The 26782-nt window shown below is 44.6% G+C and overlaps 1 protein-coding gene across 2 annotated transcripts in view; it reads left to right on the top strand.

Moving 5' to 3' along the window:
- PLCB2 (phospholipase C beta 2) overlaps positions 1-25932 on the top strand; it is a 377710-nt gene extending 351778 nt beyond the window's left edge. For both annotated transcript variants that reach the window (XM_068253400.1, XM_068253401.1), the window contains exon 31: positions 25113-25932. In XM_068253400.1, coding sequence (XP_068109501.1) covers positions 25113-25463 — 351 coding nt within the window. In that variant the 3' untranslated portion in view covers positions 25464-25932. The remainder of the gene's footprint in view (positions 1-25112) is intronic.
- Positions 25933-26782: the final 850 nt, after the last annotated feature.

Raw genomic sequence — 26782 nt, forward strand, 5'->3', positions numbered from 1 at the left:
ACACTGCCCGGGTCACTGGGTGCATTTAATTTTTTGGCCAGCACTAAGATGCTGTGCTGCTACTACTACCACCAGTATGTTGCCATGGTCCTTCTGTGCTGCTGCTGCTGCTGCTGAACTGAACGCCCGCTTTGTCCTCCTCCTCCTCCTGACTCAGTCGCTACCACGGTACCACCAATGCACTCTGTCTGCGTTATCACTGCCCGGGTCACCGGGTGCATTTAATTTTTTGGCCAGCACTATGACACTGTGCTACTACTACTACCACCAGTATGTTGGCATGGTCCTTCTGTGCTGCTGCTGCTGAACTGACCTCCCGCATTGTCCTCCTCCTCCTGACTCAGTCGCTTCCCGCTGCTGCACTCTGCGTTCACACTGCCCGGGTCACTGGGTGCATTTAATTTTTTGGCCAGCACTATGACGCTGTGCTGCTACTACTACCACCAGTATGTTGCCATGGTCCTTCTGTGCTGCTGCTGCTGCTGAACTGAACGCCCGCTTTGTCCTCCTCCTCCTCCTGACTCAGTCGCTACCACGGTACCACCAATGCACTCTGTCTGCGTTATCACTGCCCGGGTCACCGGATGCATTTAATTTTTTGGCCAGCACTATGACACTGTGTTGCTACTACTACCACCAGTATGTTGCCATGGTCCTTCTGTGCTGCTGAACTTCCCGCTGCTGCACTCTGCGTTCACACTGCCCGGGTCACTGGGTGCATTTAATTTTTTGGCCAGCACTATGACGCTGTGTTGCTACTACTACCACCAGTATGTTGCCATGGTCCTTCTGTGCTGCTGCTGAACTGAACGCCCGCATTGTCCTCCTCCTCCTGACTCAATCGCTTCCACCAATGTACTCTGTCTGCGTTCACACTGCCCGGGTCACCGGGTGCATTTAATTTTTTGGCCAGCACTATGACGCTGTGCTGCTACTACTACCACCAGTATGTTGCCATGGTCCTTCTGTGCTGCTGAATTGACCGCCCGCATTGTCCTCCTCCTCCTGACTCACTCGCTTCCACCAATGTACTCTGTCTGCGTTCACATTGCCCGGGTCACCGGGTGCATTTAATTTTTTGGCCAGCACTATGACGCTGTGCTGCTACTACTACTACCAGTATGTTGCCGTGGTCCTTCTGTGCTGCTGAACTGACCGCCCGCATAGTCCTTCTCCTGACTCAGTCGCTACCACCACTGCACTCTGCGTTCACACTGCCCGTGTCCACTGACAACTCTGCTGCGATGTCATTGTTAATTGCTGCAAAAAAAAAAAAAAAGTGCCATTGGAACTCGCCTTCACCTCTTTGATTGCTTAACGCGTATATCCCTTTTAAAAACCACGTATTACCAATTAATAGCCCCATTTACAGTGGTGATTTGTCTGGCAAAAGCCATTAAAAAAAAAATGTTTTTGAGGTGAGGAGTAGTCTTGAAACCAAATGTCGCAAAATGACCTGTGAAATCCTACAGGTACTCATTGGACTTTGGGCCCCTTAGCGCAGTTAGGGTGCAAAAAAGGGCCACACATGTGGTATCGCTGTACTCAGGAGAAGTAGTATAATGTGATTTGTGGTGTATTTTTACATATAACCATGCTGGGTGGGAGAAATATCTCTGTAAATGACACATTTTTGATTTTTTTTACACACAATTGTCCATTTACAGAGAGATTTCTCCCACCAGCATGGGTATGTGTAAAAATACACCCCAAAACACATTGTACTACTTCTCCTGAGTACGGCGATACCACATGTGTGACACCTTTTTGCAGCCTAGGTGCGCTAAGGGGCCCAACGTCCTATTCACAGGTCATTTTGAGGCATTTGTTTTCTAGACTACTCCTCACGGTTTAGGGCCCCTAAAATGCCAGGGCAGTATAGGAACCCCACAAGTGACCCCATTTTAGAAAGAAGACACCCCAAGGTATTCTGTTAGGTGTATGGTGAGTTCATAGAAGATTTTATTTTTTGTCACAAGTTAGTGAAAAATGACACTTTGTGAAAAAAACAATAAAAATCCAATTTCCGCTAACTTTTGACAAAAAATAAAATTTTCTATGAACTCGTCATACATCTAACAGAATACCTTGGGGTGTCTTTTTTCTAAAATGGGGTAACTTGTGGGGTTCCTATACTGCCCTGGCATTTTACGGGCCCAAAACAGTGAGTAGTCTGGAAACCAAATGTCTCAAAATGACTGTTCAGGGGTATAAGCATCTGCAAATTTTGATGACAGGTGGTCTATGAGAGGGCAAATTTTGTGGAACCGGTCATAAGCAGGGTGGCCTCTTAGATGACAGGTTGTATTGGGCCTGATCTGATGGATAGGAGTGCTAGGGGGGTGACAGGAGGTGATTGATGGGTGTCTCAGGGGGTGGTTAGAGGGGAAAATAGATGCAATCAATGCACTGGGGAGGTGATCGGAAGGGGGTCTGAAGGGGATCTGAGGGTTTGGCCGAGTGATCAGGAACCCCACACGGGGCAAATTAGGGCCTGATCTGATGGGTAGGTGTGCTAGGGGGTGACAGGTGGTGACAGGAGGTGATTGATGGGTGTCTCAAGGTGTGATTAGAGGGGGGAAATAGATGCAAGCAATGCACTGGCGAGGTGATCAGGGCTGGGGTCTGAGGGCGTTCTGAGGGTGTGGGTGGGTGATTGAGTGCCCTAGGGCAGATTAGGGTCTAATCTGATGGGTAACAGTGACAGGTGGTGATTGATGGGTAATTAGTGGGTGTTTGAGGAGAGAACAGATGTTAACACTGCACTTGGGAGGTGATCTGATGTCGGATCTGTGGGCAATCTATTGGTGTGGGTGGGTGATCAGATGGCCCGCAAGGGGCAGGTTAGGGGCTGATTGATGGGTGGCAGTGACAGGGGGTGATTGATGGATGGCAGTGACAGGGGGTGATTGATAGGTGATTGACAGGTGATCAGTGGGTTATTACAGGGAAGAACAGATGTAACTAATGCACTGGCGAATTGATACGGGGGGGTCTGAGGGCAATCTGAGCGTGTGGGCGGGTGATTGGGTGCCCGCAAGGGGCAGATTAGGGTCTAATCTGATGGGTAACAGTGACAGGTGGTGATTGATGGGTGATTGATGGGTAATTAGTGGGTGTTTAGGGTAGAGAACAGATGTAAACACTGCACTTGGGAGGTGATCTGATGTCGGATCTGCGGGCGATCTATTGGTGTGGGTGGGTGATCAGATTGCCCACAAGGGGCAGGTTAGGGGCTGATTGATGGGTGGCAGTGACAGGGGGTGATTGATGGGTGGCAGTGACAGGGGGTGATTGATGGTTGATTGATAGGTGATTGACAGGTGATCAGTGGGTTATTACAGGGAAGAACAGATGTAACTAATGCACTGGCGAATTGATAAAGGGGGGTCTGAGGGCAATCTGAGCGTGTGGGCGGGTTATTGGGTGCCCGCAAGGGGCAGATTAGGGTCTAATCTGATGGGTAACAGTGACAGGTGGTGATAGGGGGTGATTGATGGGTAATTAGTGGGTGTTTAGGGTAGAGAACAGATGTAAACACTGCACTTGGGAGGTGATCTGATGTCGGATCTGCGGGCGATCTATTGGTGTGGGTGGGTGATCAGATTGCCCGCAAGGGGCAGGTTAGGGGCTGATTGATGGGTGGCAGTGACAGGGGGTGATTGATTGGTGGCAGTGACAGGGGGTGATTGATGGGTGATTGATAGGTGATTGACAGGTGATCAGTGGGTTATTACAGGGAAGAACAGATGTAACTAATGCACTGGCGAATTGATACGGGGGGGTCTGAGGGCAATCTGAGCGTGTGGGCGGGTGATTGGGTGCCCGCAAGGGGCAGATTAGGGTCTAATCTGATGGGTAACAGTGACAGGTGGTGATAGGGGGTGATTGATGGGTAATTAGTGGGTGTTTAGGGTAGAGAACAGATGTAAACACTGCACTTGGGAGGTGATCTGACGTCGGATCTGCGGGCGATCTATTGATGTGGGTGGGGGATCAGATTGCCCACAAGGGGCAGGTTAGGGGCTGATTGATGGGTGGCAGTGACAGGGGGTGATTGATGGGTGATTGATGGGTGATTGACAGGTGATTGACAGGTGATCAGGGGGATAGATGCATACAGTACACAGGGGGGTGGGGGTTCTGGGGGGGGGGGGTCTGGGGAGAATCTGAGGGGTGGGAGGTGATCAGGAGGGGGCAGAGGGCAGGGGGGGGATAAAAAAAAAATAGCGTTGACAGATAGTGACAGGGAGTGATTGATGGGTGATTAGTGGGGTGATTGGGTGCAAACAGGGGTCTGGGGGGTGGGCAGGGGGGGGTCTGAGGGGTGCTGTGGGTGATCAGGGGGCAGGGGGGGAGAAATCAGTGTGATTGGGTGCATACTAGGGTGGCTGCAGCCTGCCCTGGTGGTCCCTCGGACACTGGGACCACCAGGGCAGGAGGCAGCCTGTATAATAGGCTTTGTATACATTACAAAGCCTATTATACACTATTACAGCGGCGATCCGGGTGCTAGTAACCCGCCGGCGCTTCCGAACGGCCGGCGGGTTACAGCGTGAGGGGGGCGGAGCCAGTCGCCGGCGGCTGATCGCGTCACGAATGACGCGATCGCCGCATTACCACACCCGCAGCCGCCCCCGCCGATGGGCGTATTGCGGTCGTTTAGGCCCGGACTTTGCCGCCGCCCATCGGCTGGGGGCGGTCCTCAAGTGGTTAAAATCTTTCAGAACCAACATGTTTTGGACTAGTGGAGTTCCTCATTGGGGATACAAAGGGTTTTCTTTGTTTTTTAAAATAATTTCGTAAATGGCAGTTGCTAAGTCTAACTGCCAAAATAGGACTAGCCAGCGGGAGTCCCTACTCGCACACTATTTTGGCAGTCAGACTTAAAGTGACTCTGTAACAAAAATTACAACGTTTTTTCTACCATCCTACAAGTTCCTAAACCCATTCTAATCTGTTCTGGCTCACTGCAGCACTTTGTACTATTACGGTCTCTGTAATAAATCAATGTATCTTTCCCTTGTCAGACTTGTCGGCCTGTGTCTGGAAGGCTGCCAACTCTTCCATGCTGGTCTGTTCCTCTATGCACACTCCAGTGTGTGTTTTATTTACATAAGCCAGCAGCTTCTCTGCTATCTTATCAGTGATAGAAGAGAGCTGGATAAAAATCCTCCTCTGTTAGGCTGTAAAAGTAGCTGGCTGACACATACTGAGGAATTACAAACACAAGCACAGGCAGAGCTGTCTGCAAGAAGCCTGTAATGTTCAGTGCATGAGAGAAGAAGGGGACAGAAGGTAAACACACAAATGATCTTTTGAGATTCAAAAGGAAAGCTGTATACAGCCTGCTTGTGTCTGGATGTATTTTCTATGTGTGGACATATTGTTCATCAATCTACTTCCTGTTTTGGTGGCCATTTTGTTTGTTTATAAACAAACTTTTTAAAACTGTTTTTGACTACTTTTAATGCGGCGGGGAGCGGCGAAATTGTGACAAAGGGTAATAAGAGATGTCCCCTAACACACTGGTATGTTTACTTTTGTGCGATTCTAACAATACAGATTCTCTTTAACAATGGCCATTCAGCAAATGCTTTTGAAAACAAAGGGAAACCCGGAGACTCCATCATTAGGAGATGGACTAGTCCAAAACCTGTTGCTTCTGTCAGCTTTTGAAGCGGACCTAAACTCACAGCTTCCTCTCTGCTCTAAGGAGATAAGCAACAGCATCATAACTTTAAAGAAAAAACATTTCTTTGTTACAACTTACAGAAATCTTACAAAACCCCATGCAGTGTTTACTTTCTGGTGTCCTAGGAACACAAAAGGGTTAACTTCCTGTGTTTACATATTAGCCCAAGGGAAGGGGAGGCCTTTGTATCTTAAAGAGAATCTGTACTCTAATATTCTTACAATAAAAAGCATACCATTCTATTCATTATTTTCTCCTGTGCCCCTCTGTGCTGTTTCTGCCACTCTCTGCTGCAATCCTGGCTTGTAATTAACAGTTTTAGGCAGTGTTTTTTCAAACAAACTAACCAGCTTCTAATAGGCTCAGCTAAGCATAGTGTGTGAGTCATTCAGAGTGTGCAGGGGGCCTGCAGAGGGTGTGTATCGCTTCTACAAATCACAAGCAGCCCTGCACATTCCACACAATCAAGCCTTAGCCCGACAAACAGGACAGAGTAAAGATACATTGATTTATTACAGAGACAGTGCAGTTAGGAAAGACTGCAGTAAGCCAGAGCAGATTAGAACAGGCATAGGAACTTATAGGATAGAAGAACTAAGGCTGAAAAATTTGTTACAGAGTCTCTTTAAAGAGGTTTCCCCCTTCCTCCTCAGTAGATGGGATCCAGTGCTGGGAGCCCCATAATTCTCCTCATTGGTGTGCGCATGCACAGTAGCTGCTCTCCGCTCAGCTCCAGCAGAAACAGCCAAGCCCGATCGTATCCAATCTACTGTGCAGGCACACTGGTGGTACTTGAAAGTTTTCAAGCAATAAAATTGGTACAATTAGTGGAAAGGTTGAAATGCCTTGTGCTAGACTGAACTCAGTCAACATAGCTATAGGTGTGCCATCTTAGATCCCATACATTAGATCTTCCTTTCTTCCCAATGGAGGACACTCTATCATGTGCCATTCCATCATTTCTCTTACCCTTTCTAGAGTAACAGTGTACATTGCTGGGCTGTTCACAAGAGACCAGTCTGTATGAATTTTGCCAGAACTGTCATCATTAAGGATGAGCGGAGGAAAGTGAAATGTTAGTGGAAGCGGGCCGCAGCACAAGGGATTAACTTACTTTGGTTGCCCAGAGTGGCCATAGCGCTCTACATCCCTCAACATCCTCCTGATACTTCCTGCTTCTGGCTGTGTGGCATGGAGTGTTGCGGCCAGAGGCATCGACCAAGGTGATTAACCCCCTCTGCCATGGCTCGTGTCCCCAAATGCTCAATTTTGCTTTTGCCCAATGATCCTTAGTCACCATAGGAATTGAGTCCCAAACCATATGGTGCGCTGCAAATATGACGAACAGACAAAGAAAAATACAAAACACAGAGGAAGGCAGAAAACTACTAAAGTACAGAAGAAATGGAAAGCATACAAAAGAACAGAATAAGACAGGAGTATATTGATCAAAATAAAGAAGTAGACAGATGGAAAAAAAAGTATACAGAAAATAACAGATGGAAACAAAAGGTTTTTTTTTTTACCGATTTCACTAGCTGAAGACCCGGCGTTGCTCAAGTACCTAATTGGTGGTTGTTGGGTCCAGCTACTTTTTCTAACCTTGACTCGCAGTCACTCAATGACAAAGTTTGTGAGCTTTGTGGCCTTTGGCATCAATTAGGTGAGAATGGAAGCTGTTTAATTTTTTCCCACTTAAATCAAGCAAACAAATCTGATTAACTGTTTGCCTCCTTTTCTGAATTTGAACCTTTGTCAACCAATGACAAACTGTAACAGGTTTGAGGCCTCTGCCATTAACAGTGTAAGAATGGCAGCAATTTAAATAATCCCCATGAAAATCAATAGATGAATTTGAATTGCCTGTTGTAGGCTCCACCCACTTTCCTCAATATTTATCCCAGTAACCAACTGTGCAAAGTTTAAGAACTCTGCAATTTACAGTCTAAAATTTTCCCATTTAAAATGAAAATTAAATTAAAATTTGATTAGCTGTTTTATACTCTGCCCACTTTCACTGAATTTTGTTTGTGACACCGCCCACTTGTGAAGAAGAGGTGTGTGAGAGCCCTAGAATCTTCCCAGGTAGTGCAGGATCTGTATACCAAGTTTCTTTGAAATCTGTGAAGGCTTTTCGAGTGATGGCGGTACATACACGCACTCACTTCTAAATATATATATATAACAACCATGTTCTCAATGAACCCAAAAAACTCATTCATCTCAAAGCTGAATATTTTTGAAAGTAGTTTTTAGTTTGTTTTTAGTTTTAGCTATTTTAGGGGGATATCTGTGTGTGCAGGTGACTATTACTGTGCATAATTATTAGGCAACTTAACAAAAAACAAATATATACCCATTTCAATTATTTATTTTTACCAGTGAAACCAATATAACATCTCAACATTCACAAATATACATTTCTGACATTCAAAAACAAAACAAAAACAAATCAGTGACCAATATAGCCACCTTTCTTTGCAAGGACACTCAAAAGCCTGCCATCCATGGATTATGTCAGTGTTTTGATCTGTTCACCATCAACATTGCATGCAGCAGCAACCACAGCCTCTCAGACACTGTTCAGAGAGGTGTACTGTTTTCCCTCCTTGTAATTTTCACATTTTATGATGGACCACAGGTTCTCAATGGGGTTCAGATCTGGTGAACAAGGAGGCCATGTCATTAGTTTTTCTTCTTTTATACCCTTTCTTGCCAGCCACGCTGTGGAGTACTTGGACGCGTGTGATGGAGCATTGTCCTGCATAAAAATCATGTTTTTCTTGAAGGATGCAGACTTCTTCCTGTACCACTGCTTGAAGAAGGTGTCTTCCAGAAACTTGCAGTAGGACTGGGAGTTGAGCTTGACTCCATCCTCAACCCGAAAAGGCCCCACAAGCTCATCTTTGATGATACCAGCCCAAACCAGTACTCCACCTCCACCTTGCTGGCGTCTGAGTCGGACTGGAGCTCTCTGCCCTTTACCAATCCAGCCACGGGCCCATCCATCTGGCCCATCAAGACTCACTCTCATTTCATCAGTCCATAAAACCTTAGAAAAATCAGTCTTGAGATATTTCTTGGCCCAGTCTTGACGTTTCAGCTTGTGTGTCTTGTTCAGTGGTGGTCGTCTTTCAGCCTTTCTTACCTTGGCCATGTCTCTGAGTATTGCACACCTTGTGCTTTTGGGCACTCCAGTGATGTTTCAGCTCTGAAATATGGCCAAACTGGTGGCAAGTGGCATCTTGGCAGCTGCACGCTTGACTTTTCTCAGTTCATGGGCAGTTATTTTGCGCCTTGGTTTTTCCACACGCTTCTTGCGATCCTGTTGACTATTTTGAATTAAACGCTTGATTGTTCGATGATCACGCTTCAGAAGCTTTGCAATTTTAAGAGTGCTGCATCCCTCTGCAAGATATCTCACTATTTTTGACTTTTCTGAGCCTGTCAAGTCCTTCTTTTGACCCATTTTGCCAAAGGAAAGGAAGTTGCCTAATAATTATGCACACTTGATATAGGGTGTTGATGTCATTAGACCACACCCCTTCTCATTACAGAGATGCACATCACCTAATATGCTTGATTGGTAGTAGGCTTTCGAGCCTACACAGCTTGGAATAAGACAACATGCATAAAGAGGATGATGTGGTCAAAATACTAATTTGCCTAATAATTCTGCACTCCCTGTATATATATATATATATATATATATATATATATATATATATATATATATATATATATATATATATATATATATATATATATATATATATATATATTATATATGCACAGTGCTGCCCATAATTATTCATACCCCTGGCAAATTGTGGCTTAAAGTTACTTTTATTCAACCAGCAAGTAAGTTTTGACAGGACATGACATAGGTATCTCCCAAAATATAATAAGACTGTACAAGAGGCATTATTGTGGGGGGAAAAAAAACATTTCTAAGCTTTTATTTACATTTGAAAAAACAAGTGTCCAGTCCACAATTATTCATACTCCTCACAAACTGTCACGGTCTGTGGAAAAAATGCAGTTCTACACCATTCCAAATAGCTCAAGCTGTTCTAAAGCATCCTAAATACCCTGATTAATTGGGAAGAGCTGTTTTTATAAACTCAACAGGTGGAAAACTGCAGCTCTCTGCAGTTGGTTTGTGGACAGTCATAGCTAAGGCAAAGGAGCTCAGCGAGGACCTGCGGCTGCGCAGTGTGGCTGCTCACAAGTCAGGAAAGGGCTACAAAGCCATTTCTAAATGTTCTGAAGTTCCAGTGGCTACAGTGCAAAGTATTATTAAAAAATACAAGCTGTTCCACACTGTGGAAAATCTCAGCGGATGTGACTCATGTGCTGGCCAGGAGGATAGTGAGAAAAAGAATCCAAGGATCACCACCAAGGCCATCCTGTTGAATCTGGGCTCTGCTGGTGGCAATGTCTCAAGGCAGACAATCCAACGGACACTGCACACCGCTGGGTACCACGGATGCAGACCAAGGAGGACACCACTTCTCCAGATAAGGCACACAAAAGCTCGACTGGCCTTTCCAAATGCTCATCTGGACAACGAAGAAGACTTCTGGTCTTCTTTGTTATGTTTAGACGAAACAAAAATTGAATTGTTTGGTCACAATGATGTTCCCTTCATTTGGAGTAAAAAAGGAGAAACCTTCAACCCAAAGAACACCATCCCCACTGTCAAACATGGTGGTGGGAACCTAATGCTTTTGGGGTGTTTTTCAGCCAATGGACCAGGGAACCTAATCACAGTAAACTGCACCATGAAAAAAGAGCAATTCACGAGGATTCTCAACGACAACATCAGGCAGTCTGCAGAGAAACTTGGCCTTGGGCACCAGTGGACATTTCAGCCTGACAATGACCCAAAACACACAGCAAAAGTGGTGAAGAAATGGTGGGCCAGAGCGAGACTGCCGTGGGACACAGAAGGACAGGGGAGGCCTCGATAGGCTCTGGAGGCTTCCCCCTACCGAGGTGAGTACCCCCCAGGAGAACTTTTTGTCATTACAGGTTTTCTTTAAGTTCTTTATAGTAAATCATTATTGGACATAATGACTCTTTTTACCTATTTACCGGAGGAAAGGGCGGATATTATATTAACATATTAAATAGTTCTTGTTAAGTTTTTTTTCTTTTCCTCAAAAGTATACTTCAAATTTGTCCCCCGAAAAGATACAGTACAATTTCTTGACTTATAAAGGCTGGATGAGCAAATCTTGCCATTTCTGCACAAGCTGAAGAAATATTACACTGAGCCCAAGGCATTATGCGAAGTGTAGATTCTTTTAATTAATCTGAATAACTATCAATTAGCTAGACTGTTAGCTGAAGTAAGTGTATTACCTGTACTTACAATCAGTGGCATAGCTAAGGAACTGTAAAACTTGCATCAGGGCCCCCCAAGCACTCTATACATAACAATTTATAAGGGCAACAAAACCTGCCATTAGCAATTCCTCCTTTGCCGGACACCACCTACTCCATGAGTTTGCCGGATTCTGTCCCGGCAATTTGAAAGGAAGGTAGGGGTTCCTCCAATAAATGTAAAATATTTTATATTTGTTATTATGCAGCTGAAAAAAGGATGCTATTTATCATTATAATTTAGAAAATAGATTTTATTTCTGAAATCTTGTATTTTTAATTTGGGTCCACTTGAATTACTACCACTATTTAACCTCCTTGGCAGTAATCCTGAGCTAGGGTCGAGGCGGAAAACCACAGCTAAGAGCGGTAATCCCGACCTCTGCTCGGGGTAGCTGCCGGAGGCTTTGTGCAGAGTATAGCGCGCAGCGGACGTCTCTACATACACCACGGAGGATCCTGACGTTAGCTGCCATTCTTCTTCCTTTCCTACAGGGGCTCTGCTTCCTCCGGGTGAGATCGCCGGCTGTCATCATGACGACAGCTGGCAATTTCACTTTAGAGTTGCAGCGCCATCCGGAGGATGGAGGCATAACTGCAGCCCTGGAGGCAGGGAGGTGAGTGATTGTTAAACTGCTGCAGATCTCCCTAGCAGCATGATTTTTTCCAGGTTTTGAAAGCGTGCAAAAAAAATGCTCCGCTTTTAGACCGTAAAATCCAGAAAGAATGATACCGCCAAGGGGGTTAAAGTATCTATAGAAGTGATTATTATGAGCTCAGGATCAATAGAGAGCTAATACTGTGGTTAAGGTAGGGATTCTCAGGGCCCCTCTGGCCCAAGGGCCCCAATGCGGTTGCAACCTCTGCACCTCATATTGCTACTCCCTTGCTTACAACTTACCTTAAATTCTTTCCTTAAAGAGAAACTCCAACCTAGAATTGAACTTTATCCCAATCAGTAGCTGATACCCCCTTTTACATGAAAAATATAATGCTTTTCACAAACAGACCATCAGGGGGCGCTGTATGACTGATTTTGTGCTGAAACCCCTCCCACAAGAAGCTCTGAGTACCGCGGTACTCTGGGCAAACTGCCACAATGTAACAAGGTTCACAGACAGGAATTAGCTGTTTACAGTTGTCTCTAACAGCCAAAACAGCTAGAAGCAGCTACATAACCTGCCCACAGTAAAAATGTCACCATGTAATAAATGTCAGAATGTAAATTAAGGAGAGGAAAGATTTTACAATGAGCAAACACTGACTAAATCATTTATACATAATTATGGTAAAAAATGAAGCACTTTTTTTACTACATTATTTTCACTGGAGTTCCTCTTTAACCTTGTTTAAAGTAAAGAAGTGGCAGTGTTGAAATGTCATCTGGAACAGAAAGAAGGTACCGTATTTTGTCAGTATGTACCCTGACTTGGAAAAAATATGAACCTTGAGGGCTTGTTCAGACTATACGCACTGCCGTGCGCATTTTGGCAGCGCGTATAGCGTGCACTGCTGCATGCATTTTTGGGAATCACAGCTCAGATCCCATTCACTGTAACAAATGGGATCTGCAGCGCATAGTAGCGCAGATGGCATGCGATCGTACGCGTTGCGTTCCGAACGCACAGCCATCTGTGCTGAATGATCTGAACGTTTTCATCTGTGCGCTTCTGTCCGCTTTTCAGCAACATGTATCAATCTGTAACATTGATGTGCTGATAAAAAGCGGACAGAAGTGGACAGAAGCGCACAGAAGTGGAAACGAGGCCTTAGGGCTGGTTCACACGGACGTCTGGCAAGCTTTTGCCAGATGCTGCGTTCAAGTGCTGGTGGTTAAACGCTATTGTTTAACCGCTAGCTTTTGAAGGCTTTTGGGAAGCTTTTAAAGCTAGCGGATTGGGACCCTACACTAATTTCCCGGTGTTTACCGCCTCTGAAATCTGCATGTTGCTTTTGAGACAAGATGAGACTCTGGGATCAACCCCCAGGCTTTCATGAAAGCTTTCAAAAGCCAGCCCTAAACGCTCCCATTCACTTGAATGGGACGGCGGTAGATCCCAAATAACGTTGCGTCCAAAATGCTGCGGCTAACGCCGTAAAAGCGTCCTTTGGACCAGCCCTTACACAAAACATTTGACGTGAATGTGGCTGCTTTGTAATTATTTTTAGTGATGGGTATAATATTCTGTTAATATGTAAATATTTTGACTTAAAGGAATTATCAGGGGAAAAAAATCAAAAATCACTGTTACTCACTTGGGGCTCTCTCCAGCCCCTTGCAGCCGACTGTCCCACGCTGACCGCTTCGCTTTCCGCCGCCGCCCCGTGCTCCCCACATGGTTCAGAGGACGACCTTGAGGTCATCCTTACTGCGCCTGCGCAGTGCGCCGAGGACAACATGACCATGATTGACGGCGGCGCTTCACGCAGGTGCAGTAAGGACGACCTCGAGGTCGGCCTCTGCCCCGTGCGGGGAGCCCGGGACGGCGATGGAGAGTGGAGCGGTCAGCGTGGGACAGTCGGCTGCAAGGGGCTGGAGAAATCCCCAGGTGAGTAACGCTGATTTTTTAATTTTTCCCTTATGATTCCTTTAAAGTGCCCATTAACAATGTGATAATATAATGTTTAATCAATCCTCAGCATTTAAGGGAATCTGAGGTGACAGCGATATGGAGGCTGCCATATATATTTCCTTGTAAACAATGCCAGTTGCCTGGCAGCCCTGTTGATCTTCTGGCATAAGTAGTGTCTGAGATACAACCTTGGAATAAGCATATGGCTAATCAAGTAAAACATGAGTCAGCTGAGTCAGAGTACCTGATATGCTGCATGCTTGTTCAGGGTCTATGGCTTAAAGAGACTCTGTAATTTTTCAGCCTTAGTTCTTCTATCCTATAAGTTCCTATGCCTGTTCTAATCTGCTCTGGCTTACTGCAGTCTTTCCTAACTGCACTGTCTCTGTAATAAATCAATGTATCTTTCCTCTGTCCTGTTTGTCCGGCTAAAGCTTGATTGTGTGGAATGTGCAGGGCTGCTTGTGATTGGTAGAAGCGATACACACCCTCTGCAGGCCCCCTGCATACTCTGAATGACTCACACACTATGCTTAGCTGAGCCTATTAGAAGCTGGTTAGTTTGTTTGTAAACACTGCCTAAAACTGTTAATTACAAGCCAGGATTGCAGCAGAGAGTGGCAGAAACAGCACAGAGGGGCACAGGAGAAAATAATGAATAGAATGGTATGCTTTTTATTGTAAGAATATTAGAGTACAGATACTCTTTAAAGTATTTGAGACACAGGATCAGGAGGACAGCCAGACAACTGGTATTGTTTAAAATGAAATAAATAAGGCAGCCTCCATATCCCTCTCACCTTGGGTTTCCTTTAAAGAATCCTAACTATTTCCCATATCGAAACCAGTTGGGATCATATATATGAAAAAATCTGCCACACTGACTGACCATTCCTTTAAAGAGGCATTGTAGTGACATAGAGTAGAATGCAGTAAATTATTTAATCAGGATACCCACTTTTCAGCATCAGAAATACTTACCTATTTATATATATTGCTGTATAGAGCCCCGCCCTCCCAGTAATGCTTAGACTAAGCTGATTAGATATGCAGAACTCAGCGTCCCCCAGCATTCTGGGAGACCAGACAATGAACATTTTGTACTGGCTTCCTAATTCTCAGTAAATGAACATTCCGCAGAGCTGCACCTGCCAGCAGTAAAGATGTCGCCACCTGTGATAAATGTCAGAATGTAAATTGGGGAGAAGGAAGATTTTACAATGAGCAAATACTGACTAAATAATTTATAAATGAATATTGCAAAAAAAAAAAATATACTTTTTATTCATTAGGTTATTATCACTACAGCTTCTCTAAATAAATGTTTGTTCCATTGCTCAGGACGGATTGGGCCTACCAGCTTCTCTATTTTCACGCAATATGATTGTTCACAGAAAATTGTAATGGGCGCCTCCTGCGTCAGTAGAAATTTGCTTGTTCCAAAAAATATTTGCTTATTACTAATGTGTCCACAATTCTTATAATAGATCCCCTTTAAAGGACAACTGAAATGAGAGGTATATGGTCTCCATTTTTATTTCCTTTTAGGCTGCTTCCACACAGGGACGTTACAGGCGCACGTTAGTGCAGCCTGTAACGCTCCCCCAACGCACAGCAATGTAACACAAGTGGGCTGTTCACACTGCCCACGTTGCGTTACATGTAACGCTGCACGTTGTAGTGAAAGTGCAGCATGCTGTGCGTTCTAGCAGCTTTAGCCGCGTTAGACTGTTTGCACATGCTCAGTGGGGGGCGGAGAGGAGGCGGGGAGAGCCAGCTACAGTAGCCGCGCACATGGCTACTTAATATTCACTGCACTGGTGGCCGCTGATTGGCCTGCGGGACCACGTGATGCGGAGTGTCTCGCTCCGCATCACGCGGTCCCGCCGGCCAATCAGCGCCACTCTGGGAGACCTTATGCGGATAGAGCCGCCTAACGCGGCTCACTCTACCGTCCTCTCCCGCACCACCATGCGTTGCGTTAGGTGCACGTTATGCGACCTTAACGTAGCACCTAACGCAACGTCTTGGTGTGTAAGTAGCCTTAAGCAATACCAATTGCCTGGCTGCAGATCATCTGCCTCTAATACTTTTAACCATAGACCCTGAACAAGCATGCAGCAAATCAGATGTTTCTGACATTATTGTCAGATCTGCCAAGATTAGCTGCATGCTTGTTTCTAGTGTGACTCAGACACTACTGCAGTCAAAAAGATCAGCATGGCTGCCAGATAACTGGTACTCAAAGTAAGAAATAGCAACCAGATACTGCGCTCATATAAGGAGCAATATTTGTGAAAGTCCCACTTGACAAGCAATAACCACATAAACGTCCTTTTTAGACAGATAGGGCTCAATTCACAAAGCGGTGATAACCCAGTTATCACGCCTAGAAGACTTTAGGCATGATAACCATTGCACCACGCTGGTGAAAAGCCCCTTATCACGCCTAAACTCAGTTTAGGCGTGATAAGTTTAGGCGTGATAAGTTTAGATCAGTTTAGATCGCGCGCAAAGTCCTGCGCGCAAAGCAGCGCCATTAAACTCTATGCTACGTTTCGCGCGCACCAGACTTTGCTAGCGCAAAACTTTTGATCAGCTGTGCACTGCGGTGCTAACCCAGTTGGTGCTGTAGTTATCATGCCTAAACTTATCACGCCTAAACTTATCATGCCTAAACTTATCACACCTAAACTTATCACGCCTAAACTTATCACGCCTACACTGAGTTTAGGCGTGATAAGGGGCTTTTCACCAGCGTGCTAACTGTTAGCACGCTTTTGTGAATCAATCCCATAGTATTAGTGGGGGCGTTCTTCTTGGATGTGTGCACCATCAATCGAAAGTTCATAAGATAAATGGATAAGCGCTCTGCAATGCTTGTACTTCAAATAACAGATGAAACAAAAGCCCCCCCTTCGGGGAAGACTCACCAGACTTCACGGCCTTCTGGGCCTGTTCTCGCCTTCGGGGTATTGCCCACCCCGCAGCCTCACTGGCAATCCGCTTTCAGATATCCCAGATCTGTATAGGCAAAAAGGAGCTCCACATAGCGTAAAAGCTTTTGTTTCATCTGTTATTTGAAGTACAAGCATTGCAGAGCGCTTATCCATTTATCTTATGAACTTTAGATAACTGGTACTGTTTAAATGGAAATAAATATGGCAGTTTCCGTATTACTTTTGTTACAGTTATCATTTAACCCCCTTGGCGGTATGAAAAATCCCGCCAGGGGGCAGCGCAGCAATGTTTTTTTTTTGTTTTTTTTTTAAATCATGTAGCGAGCCCAGGGCTCACTACATGATAGCCGCAGCTGAGCGGCATCCACCCGCCCGCTTCGATCGCCTTCGGCGATCTCCGATCAGGAAATCCCGTTCATAGAACGGGATTTCCTGGAGGGCTTCCCCCGTCGCCATGGCGACGGGGCGGGATGACGTCACCGACGTCACTGACGTCGGGACGTCATTGGGAGTCCCGGGCCACCCCTCGGCGCTGCCTGGCACTGATTGGCCAGGCAGTGCTGGGGTCTGGGGGGGGGGCCGCGCGCCGCAGCAGATAGCGGCGATCGGGCGGGGGCCGACGGCGATCAGAGTGCTGGCGCAGCTAGCAAAGTGCTAGCTGCGTCCAGCAAAAAAAAAAATTATGAAAATCGGCCCAGCAGGGCCTGAGCGGCACCCTCCGGCGGCTTACCCCGTGTCCAGCACGGGGTTACCGCTAAGGAGGTTAAAGATGAACCCCAGTGAAAATAATGTAATAAAAAAAGTGCTTCATTTTTACAATAATTATGTATAAATGATTTAGTCAGTGTTTGCTCATTGTAAAATCTTTCCTCTCCCCGATTCACATTCTGACATTTATTACATGGTGACATTGTTACTGTGGGCAGGTTATGTAGCTGCTTCTAGCTGTTCTGGCTGTTACAGACAGCTGTAAGCAGCTATTTCCTGTCTGTGAACATTGTTACATTGTGGCAGTTTGCCCAGAGTACCGTGGTCCCAGAGCTTCTTGTGGGAGGGGTTTCACCACAATATCAGTCATACAGCGCCCCCTGATGGTCTGTTTGTGAAATGCAATAGATTTGTCATGTAAAAGGGGGCAACAGACATATTGAGAGGGCTCCAACTTTCACACATCAATTGTGCTATTGCAGTGGACATGACTGACAGGTTCAATTCACATAACACAGTGATAGCTAACCTTGGCACTCCAGCTGTGGTGGAACTACAAGTCCCATGAGGCAAGAGCTCTAAGCATAACTCGGGGAGGCAGAGGCATGATGGGATTTGTAGTTTTGTCACAGCTGGAGTGCCAAGGTTAGCCATCACTGGTATAGCAGATGCGTTGCCATTCATGCAACAGAACGGCACACATCCACTCCTGAGTGCAGAGCAATGGACTGCAGAAATAATACAATGTATCTATACCAGGCATGAGCAAACTTAGCCCTCCAGCTGTTAAGGAACTACAAGTCCCACAATGCATTGCAGGAGTCTGACACAGCCACAGTCATGACTCATAAAGGCAAATGCATTGTGGGACTTGTAGTTCCGTAACAGCTGGAGGGCCGAGTTTGCCCATGCCTTAGCTATACTATACAGATATGCTATTGTTCTGCCAAGTGTGAACTAATACACAGATACTTTCAAACATTTGGAATAGATATGCCACTATTAGACTAGCTGCCTGAGATTTAAATCGGGATTGTCAGCCATAAAATAAAATTCCATTTACACACTGCTCTGTGTTTATTTTGCAGTCTTCAACCTGACACTTGCATTGCAAGCATTCCAATATCATCATAAATGTTTCTGCTGTAATAAATCTTAACTCAGTCAGCCTGGCTCTATTTGGTACATTGCCAAAGAGGGGGAAGCTTGTTATCTCCCCTTCCACCTTCCTGCTCCTTACTGATTGGCTGAGGGCAGTTCAGTGTGATATGAGGCTGAGAAGGGAAATACACCTCACCCCTCTGCAGAAGCTGCTGAAATATGATCTATGTTGTGCTCACATGTGTTTACAAAGCAGGCTAGATATGACATGCAGTTTCTAGGAGAAAAAAAGAGCAAGGGAGGAAATTACATTAGGATTGGCTTCAGTCAAATGCAGTATAGATGGAAAATGCCTCTTTATTTACTATATAAAATTCACTGAAATCAAAATGTGGACAGTAGAATTTATATGTTATGTAAGTAGAACAAGTATTTGTCTACTTGCTGTATATGTTTGTTTCCCTAGGATAGTATGGCTGTCCCTGCTGCTTTAAATCACCACCAATTGCAAAGGATATTCCAGTAAAAAATGTCACTGCTTCCAAAACCACTGGTGTGGCTAAAACTGCAACATGCCTTCTTGACAATGAGCCTGATGCCATCTCATTTGTTTTGATTGTGGTGACGGACACTTGTGAGTTGTACTTTATTTTGCACAGGGTGGCTGCAAGCTGTAAATAATTGGAGAGAATCAGCACCAGTTGTTTTAAAAGTAGCGATGCACTGAGGTATTTTTCTAGAACTGTGAACTTGGCATAACAGCTTTGTTTTGGCCTAGATCAGTGATGGCTAACCTTGGCACTCCAGCCAGAGTATAGCAATGCCTCATGGGCAGGGCCGGATTTAGGCCAAGGCCCCCTAGGCAATGGCCTAGGGCACCACAGGAGCAAGAGCACCAAAGCAGCAGGCTAAACTGGTGCAGCATTTGCAAACTTGCAAATGCTGCAATGCAGGGAGATCAGGCGAGTGCCTGACCGTGGTACTCTGCTGCCAGCCACCTGTGCAGCAGCCACCTTGCTCTCTGTGCACGTTTGCCTTGTGGCCGGCGGCTATGTACTTGGGCAGCATTGGAGACAAAAAGGAAGAGGAAGCTCCTGGCCTGGAGACGAGCAGAGAAATGAGTTTGAGTTACACTGATGGCTACTGCGGTGTGAAGGTGAGCTGGGTACCTATACTGAAAGGGGGTGGGGAGGTTGGGAAAGGAGGGATTAAGAGAGTCATCTGGCTACCTATACTGGATGGAAAGGGGGGAGGGGTCATCTGGTTAACTATACTGGGGTGGTCATCAGGCTTCCTGTACTAGAGGCAAGGGGGAGGGGTCATCTGGCTACCTATACTGGGGAGGGGTCATCTGGCTACCTATACTAGGGGGGAGGGGTCATCTCGCTACCTATACTGAAGGGGGGTGGCTGGTGACAGTGGGCCTTGGGCGGTAAAGTGTACAAATCCAGCCCTGCTCATGGGACTTGTAATTCCACCACAGCTGGAGTGCGAAGGTTAGCCATCACTGGCCTAGATAAAGGTGGCCAAGACCCAAAACTACCATGGAGGTAATGTTGTCTGAGGAGACTTCAAAAGAGATACTGAAAAAAAAAACAGGAAGTGCTTTAACCCACTGGTGGCTACTAGAAAACTATAATATGACCAGTGGCTTTAAAGATTGAAGTTGAGTTTCTCTTTTAAGACCAAGCTGTTATATGTATCCCACCCAAATGAAAAGAATACCATTCCTACAACAGAACAGTCATGTAAGCTGGTATTGGGAGCCCTGCTGTTTTCATACCAGTCTGTATAACTTTCTGCTTCATGCAAGCGGCTCAAGAGGAGCCTGAAATGTGTCCCATGGCCAGTGTTGGTTGGTAATGGGCTGTAATGTAGATGGGGTGGGAGCATATTGTGTGTTCACCTGACTCCACAGAGACACATCATTTTTTATCGATCATTTTTTATTGACATTTCAATATGAACAAACATACGGCAATAAAGAAAATAGCTAATAGGAAGCAGCAAAGAATAACATTTTTATTATATTGACTGACAGGCTGGAAATAATGAAAACAGCATCATGTATCTCATGTGTAACATTCAATAAGCATAACATTATTAAAAGACATAGTGTATGCATCGTACATTATATTATTTGTGAAAGGGGAATTGAGTCATGGAGTCCAAATTTTATTAAATTTAGTTGGGCATGTTCCTATGTTCATAAGTAAATGTATTGTTCTTTATAACATCACTGATGATTTTTTTCCGCTCTGTTGGATGTGGATGTAAAATGTCCATTTTATTGCGGTTACCTTTATGCTTATGTTGGCAGCAATATTCCACCTCTGTAGGATTTAGTCATACTGTTCTATGTTGTGCCCCACCAACTCGAATTACCTTTTCTAACCCTAACCATAGGGTCAGTTCTTCCATGAAGCAACGTGAATCAAGTGCTTTAGAGTGGGAACAATTAGAGGGTGGCAAGAGGTGGCTCCCTTCCCCAAATGTCCCCCCTTCCCTAGATGTGCGGCACTGCTTCACTCACCTGCTCTCAGCATTCCAGCGATGGGATTCTCATCCGCCTATTCAATGTCCTGTATCCATGGCTACAGCGGTGCCTCATGTGACCTGTTACATGCTTCTGGGTCACATGAGGCGTCACTGTAGTCAGAGAGAAGGCAGGACTTCACATGTGGCTCATGATCCCATTACTCTGAGTGGGTGAGTGATGCAGCACATATCCGGCATCGTGTGGATCAGATGCTGCGGGCCAGCAGGGAGGAGATGCTGTCTTGGAGGAAGCAGAGGGAAGTAAGGGTAGTACCAGTGCATGCAATTCACAGCCCGATTTGTCTCCCTTCTCTAGTCTGGCTCAGCACACACACACCACAATGCTTTGCTTCGAGCGACAAAAAGTCTAGAATTGACCCTGCCTATTCCCAATCCTAGCTTCACAAGTGTTACGTTACCTAGACCAGTAGTTAATACTTACCTTTCTATTTACCTTCGCACAGTGATAACTGCTTATTAACTAGGCCTAACTCAGGGCATATACATAATTTCAATATTTTCCCTGAAAACAATATTAACTTTAACTTTTACCTGTAGCCTAACCTTAAAGGACATCCGAGGTGACATATGACATGATGAGATAGACATGTGTATGTACGGTGCTAAGCACACAAATAACTATGCTGTGTTCCTTTTTTTCTTTCTCTGCCTGAAAGAGTTAAAAATCAGGTATGCAAATTGCAGTTTCTGTCTGGGTCAGGACCTGGCTAAATTATTCCTAAACTTCTTTAGCAAAGTTATCCTCACTATAGGTTTCAAGAGTCACAATAGGAGCGCCATGATGATGAGACTACAGTACATAGAACCAGGACTAACTTATTTAAAAAAAAAAAAACAGATCTCCCTCTATAAATATGATAAGGATGATCTGCTTTTATAAACTGGTGGACAAACCAGAGGCAATGGGCCCGAAACAATTCACTTTTTCTCTCAAGGTTTTTCCTAGAAGATAATTTTAATCTTCTTGTTTAAAATAACTTTTCAGCACTCTGCAATTGAAAAAGTACCAAAAAGTAGGTGAGAAAGTACTGCCAAAATTATTCTGAGTATTTTCTTGCTTGCTGGTGGCTCAAAGGGCATTTTATCAAAAGATGTGAAAATATCACCTAGGAGAAAACGTAGGAGAAAAAGTGAATTGGATTGAGCTCAATGGGCCATATGCAATTCACTTTTTCACCTGAGGTTTCTCCTAGGTGATATTTTAAAATGTGTCAATAAAATGTCTTTTGAATTACCAGCAAGCAAAAAAATACTCAAAATATTTTTGATAGTTCTTCATACCTACTTATTGATACTTTTTCCATTGCAATTTGCTAACACGTTATTCTAAATCAAAGATGACATTTTTTTTCTCCTAGAAGAAAACTCAGGAGAAAAAGTGAATTGGATTGGGCTCAATATGTTTAAAGGGAAGGTCCGAGGTGAATAAAAAACAAAAATCTACTTACCTGAGGCTTCCCCCAGCCCCTGGCAGCCGTCCTGTCACTGCCCTCATTGCAGCTCCGGTGGCTCTCGGTCCTCACTGGTGCAGATGCCGACCTCTCCAGGTCGTCATCTTACTGCGCGCCAGTGTGTGGCTCACAGAGTTGCACTGACGTCACACGGACTGTACAATGCAGGCACAGTTGATTTTTTATCTTTATTCACCTCATACCTTCCCTTTAAAAAAAAAAAGTCCATCAAATAATAATGTTCTATAGAGACAGCTTATCTGAAACATGCAATTTATAGAAGGAAACACTGTTGTAACGAACATAATCAGCATTGTCCTCCAACTCTTTTCAGTAAGACAGAGGATATTACTCTTCCATTTTTCCCACACTTTAGAAGGAGCAGACAGTTTATCTCAGCAGCAGCAGAGAGTATCCCAGAGAGACCAGCATCCTGTTTCCCTCATACACTATGGAGGAATTTTGGACAGTAACTTCACATTTAGTATTGCCGTCAGCTGCATGCTTTAGGTTCAATTAATGGAAGAAGGGGGGCGGGTAGTTGGTAGACTAAATGGTTGTTTAAGCTTGGAAAATCATCTCATCTCATCTGTGCTACTGTGCTGAATTATTTCAGTATGCAATCTCATATGCAGGGCAGTTATACCATTCCATATCAGTGAAATTTCAATTCAGACTGGAATTAGCTCCTGATCGTGTATCAGATGATGTCATATAGTGTGTGACAAAATAACAACACTTTTTTTTCATGAAACTTGTGAGATAATTGGAGGAGAGCAATTCTAAAGGGGAAGGAAAGAAAAGTTGAATAGGTAAAGAGGGTGCAGAGGAGAGAGAGAGAGAGAGACATAGGAGTAAAGGGAGAAATAGAAATGGTAAAGTTGCAGGGAGCGTGCAAAGCATCACCCAGAAATTGTCTAGTTCTGATCTAAACTGATTTTTTTAAAATGTATACTGCATAACAACTGCCCATATATCTACCATTCATGATCTTTAGGTGAATTTATGGGGGAACTTTAACCCAGGATTTCCCAATCAGTAACCATTACCCCCTTTCCCACAGGAAGTCTTTACCTTTTCTCGAACAGATCATCAGGGACATCTGTATGGTTAATATTGTGGTGACAACAAACAATGGTCCACAGTGGTCTACTAATACACAAGTTCTTTATTAAATATTTGCAATACAAATTCCCCTAACCTCACTAAAAGAGCAGCATATGGTGTCTATAGCCTAAACCACAGCCGGCTGTGTCACACAACTGCACAGGCAGTAAAGTCCAGTTCATAGGTTCCTGGAGGTATGATTGCTATTATCAAGGATCTCCAATCAAATGTAAATGTCCCGCTTGAGATAACACCCAATTGATAAGGGGACTAGGATGACAGACTTCAACTAGGTATAGCTGTGCCAGTGTTGCAGGCCGTATGGGGATCCAGCATAACAGTGGATAATCAGCGTGTCTACAGGAGGGTTCACACCACCTCCTGAGCGTGCAGAGCGGTGTCCGAGAGGGCTCTCACCACCTCCCGTAGTAGATACACTGCTCCATTACCACTTCCAGGTGTGGGTCCAGCACGCAAGCCAAGTACGGACTTGGCTCCGCTCGAGGTTGTTGCTGGTGACTGGCGGTTTATGGGGATCCGAGTGCCCATACTTGGCTTGCGTGTTGGACCCACACCTTGAAGTGGTAATGGAGCGGTGTATCTACTACAGGAGGTGGTGAGAGCCCTCTCGTGCACTGCACTGCACGCTCAGGGGGTGGTGTGAGCCCTCCTGTAGCCACGCTGATTATACACTGTTGTGCTTGATCCCCATACAGCCTGCAACACTGGCACAGCTATACCTAGTTGAACTCTGTCAACTTAGTCCCCTTATCAATTGGGTGTTATCTCAAATGGGACATTTACATTTGATTGGAGATCCTTGATAATAGCAATCATACCTCCAGGAGCCTATGAACTGAACTTTACTGCCCATGCAGTAGCTATTTTTTGATTCCATGGAATTTTTTATTTTATCATTAACTCCCGGGAGTATATGGCTTTTTGTATGTGTGCAGTCTGTGCAGTTGTGTGACACAGCCGGCTGTGGTTTAGGCTATAGACACCATATGCTGCTCTTTTAGTGGGGTTAGGGGGATTTGTATTGCAGATATTTAATAAAGAACTTGTGTATTAGTAGACCACTGTGGACCATTGTTTGTTGTTGTTGTTGTAGAATTTACCTCAGTGAGGCTCCCCTGCAAAGGGTTGTACACTGTTCATTGTGAAAAGCCCTAGTGGTTGATATCACTGGAATTGGTCTAATATTGTGGTGAAACCCCTCCCACAGTGTGGTGATGGCCTGACAGTTTTCTGTGTGTGAACCTTGTTGCATTGTGGGAAATTAAGGCTGTTTCCAACTTCCAAGCAAGCACTACCGTAGCTCCCTCTGTGCACAGAACTCTCAGTAAACGATTATTCCACAGAGATCACCTGGCAGGACTAAAGATGTCGCCACTTGTGATAAATGTCAGAATGTAAATCAGAGAGAAGAAAGATTTTATAATAGGTGGTGAACAATGACTAAATAATGTATAAATGAATGTTGTGTAAAAATAAGCAATTTTATTAATTACGTTATTTTCACTACATTTAAATCTAATTATCTAATTATCTTGTGTTTCTGAAACAGACGCAAAAAGAACTAGAGCAAGAATATCAAGCAAAATTAAAGAGCTTGGACAAAGAAATACCAGACGTGGTCCATGACTGCATGGCGCCATCGTTTCCAACTGAGGCCAAAAGCCTAAAGAAAGAACCCCAAAACTGTGAAAACAGGTGGGAATTGATCTTTGCAAAGCATGATAAAGTTGCATCCTCTACTGGAAATAGTGAAAAAGACATAACAACAGAAAATGATGTTCCAACAAATGAGCCAACTGAGGAAAGCTTACCTAATGACCCTCCAAGTGAGCCAACATCTAAAGATCCTTCACCTGAGGATTCCGTTACAAAGGACTCCAGTACCAGTGATGTCCCATAAGAAAAATCAGCCTCTAAGCCTGAAAAAGTGATAAATGATGTTGTGGAAACAGCACCTTCCAAAGAGTCATCTTCTCAATAAATGTACCGGCATTTAATGTATGCACACGGCACATGGACTGAATGTAATGAAACTGACTCTCGGGACCGCCACATCAGGAACGAGGGACAAAATATCAAAACTGAGTTTTAAATTATTTGTTGAGTTTGCAATTCTAGGGTGGATTTTTCTAATCTGTGGAAAGCCATTAATATTTATCTGTAGTTGTTTATAATAGGCTTCATTATGCATGTACAAATTTATAAGGGTTTGCAGTAAAGGGGAAAAATGAATAGTTGCCCTGTGGCAAGAAACCTTGCCAGAGAAAAGTCCACTAAATAGAAATTTGTAGAATGTACATATTCATAGTTTATCTAACAATACTATTTTCTGTTGCAACTTAAAATAAATATCCGTTTGCTGTGCATGACATATTTTTGTACGTATGTCTCTTCCGGCTTGTGTACTTTACGTCTGACAACTAATACACTTTAGTGATCCATAAAGAGGCACCGTGGTGATAAACAGTTGAATGTAGTAAATTACAGTGGAACCTTGGTTTGCGAGCCTAATTCGTTCCGGAAACATGCTTGTAATCCAGAGCACTCTTATATCAAAGTGAATTTTTCCATAAGAATGAATGGAAACCCAGTTGATTTGTCATTCCGAAATCAGTTACAGTAAAATAGTATAAAATAAAAATGTAATGAATCATTGCAATCTGTTGGCTGTGTGGCTTTAACAAGGAACTTATCCAATGACAGATCCTTTTGAGGATTACGTGGAAACATGACTTTGCACAGTCTCTACACTCGGATTAAAGAGAACCCGAGGTGGGTTTGAAGAATGCTATTAGGACACAGAGGCTGGTTCTGCATACTATCAACAGCTTCTGTGTCTGTACTGTGTCCCCCCAGCCCCCCTCCCCGCGCTCTGCTGTCCCCCATAAAAAAATGCCATGCTAGCAACATGCAGCTTGTCGCTAGCTGGCTGTTTACCTTAATGCTGCCAGTCACCACCGCTCCCCCGCCTCCTCTATAGCGCCGCTCCCCGCCTGCATCCCTTCCCTCCCCACCTCTGTAAGCTGATTGGAGGAAAGGGACACAGGCGGGGAGTGGCGCTATAGAGGAGGCGGGGGAAAGGCGGAGACTGGCAGCATTAAGGTAAACAGCCAGCTAGCGATGGCGGGTTCTTTTTAAGTACAATTAAGGACAATCCTGCAGTGCCTAAGGGAGAAGAACAATCTGCTCAGTTGTGATGACGTGACACATGTATTGTTT

This window comes from Hyperolius riggenbachi, chromosome 9, assembly GCF_040937935.1.
Source record: "Hyperolius riggenbachi isolate aHypRig1 chromosome 9, aHypRig1.pri, whole genome shotgun sequence".
NCBI classification, from domain to species: domain Eukaryota; kingdom Metazoa; phylum Chordata; class Amphibia; order Anura; family Hyperoliidae; genus Hyperolius; species Hyperolius riggenbachi.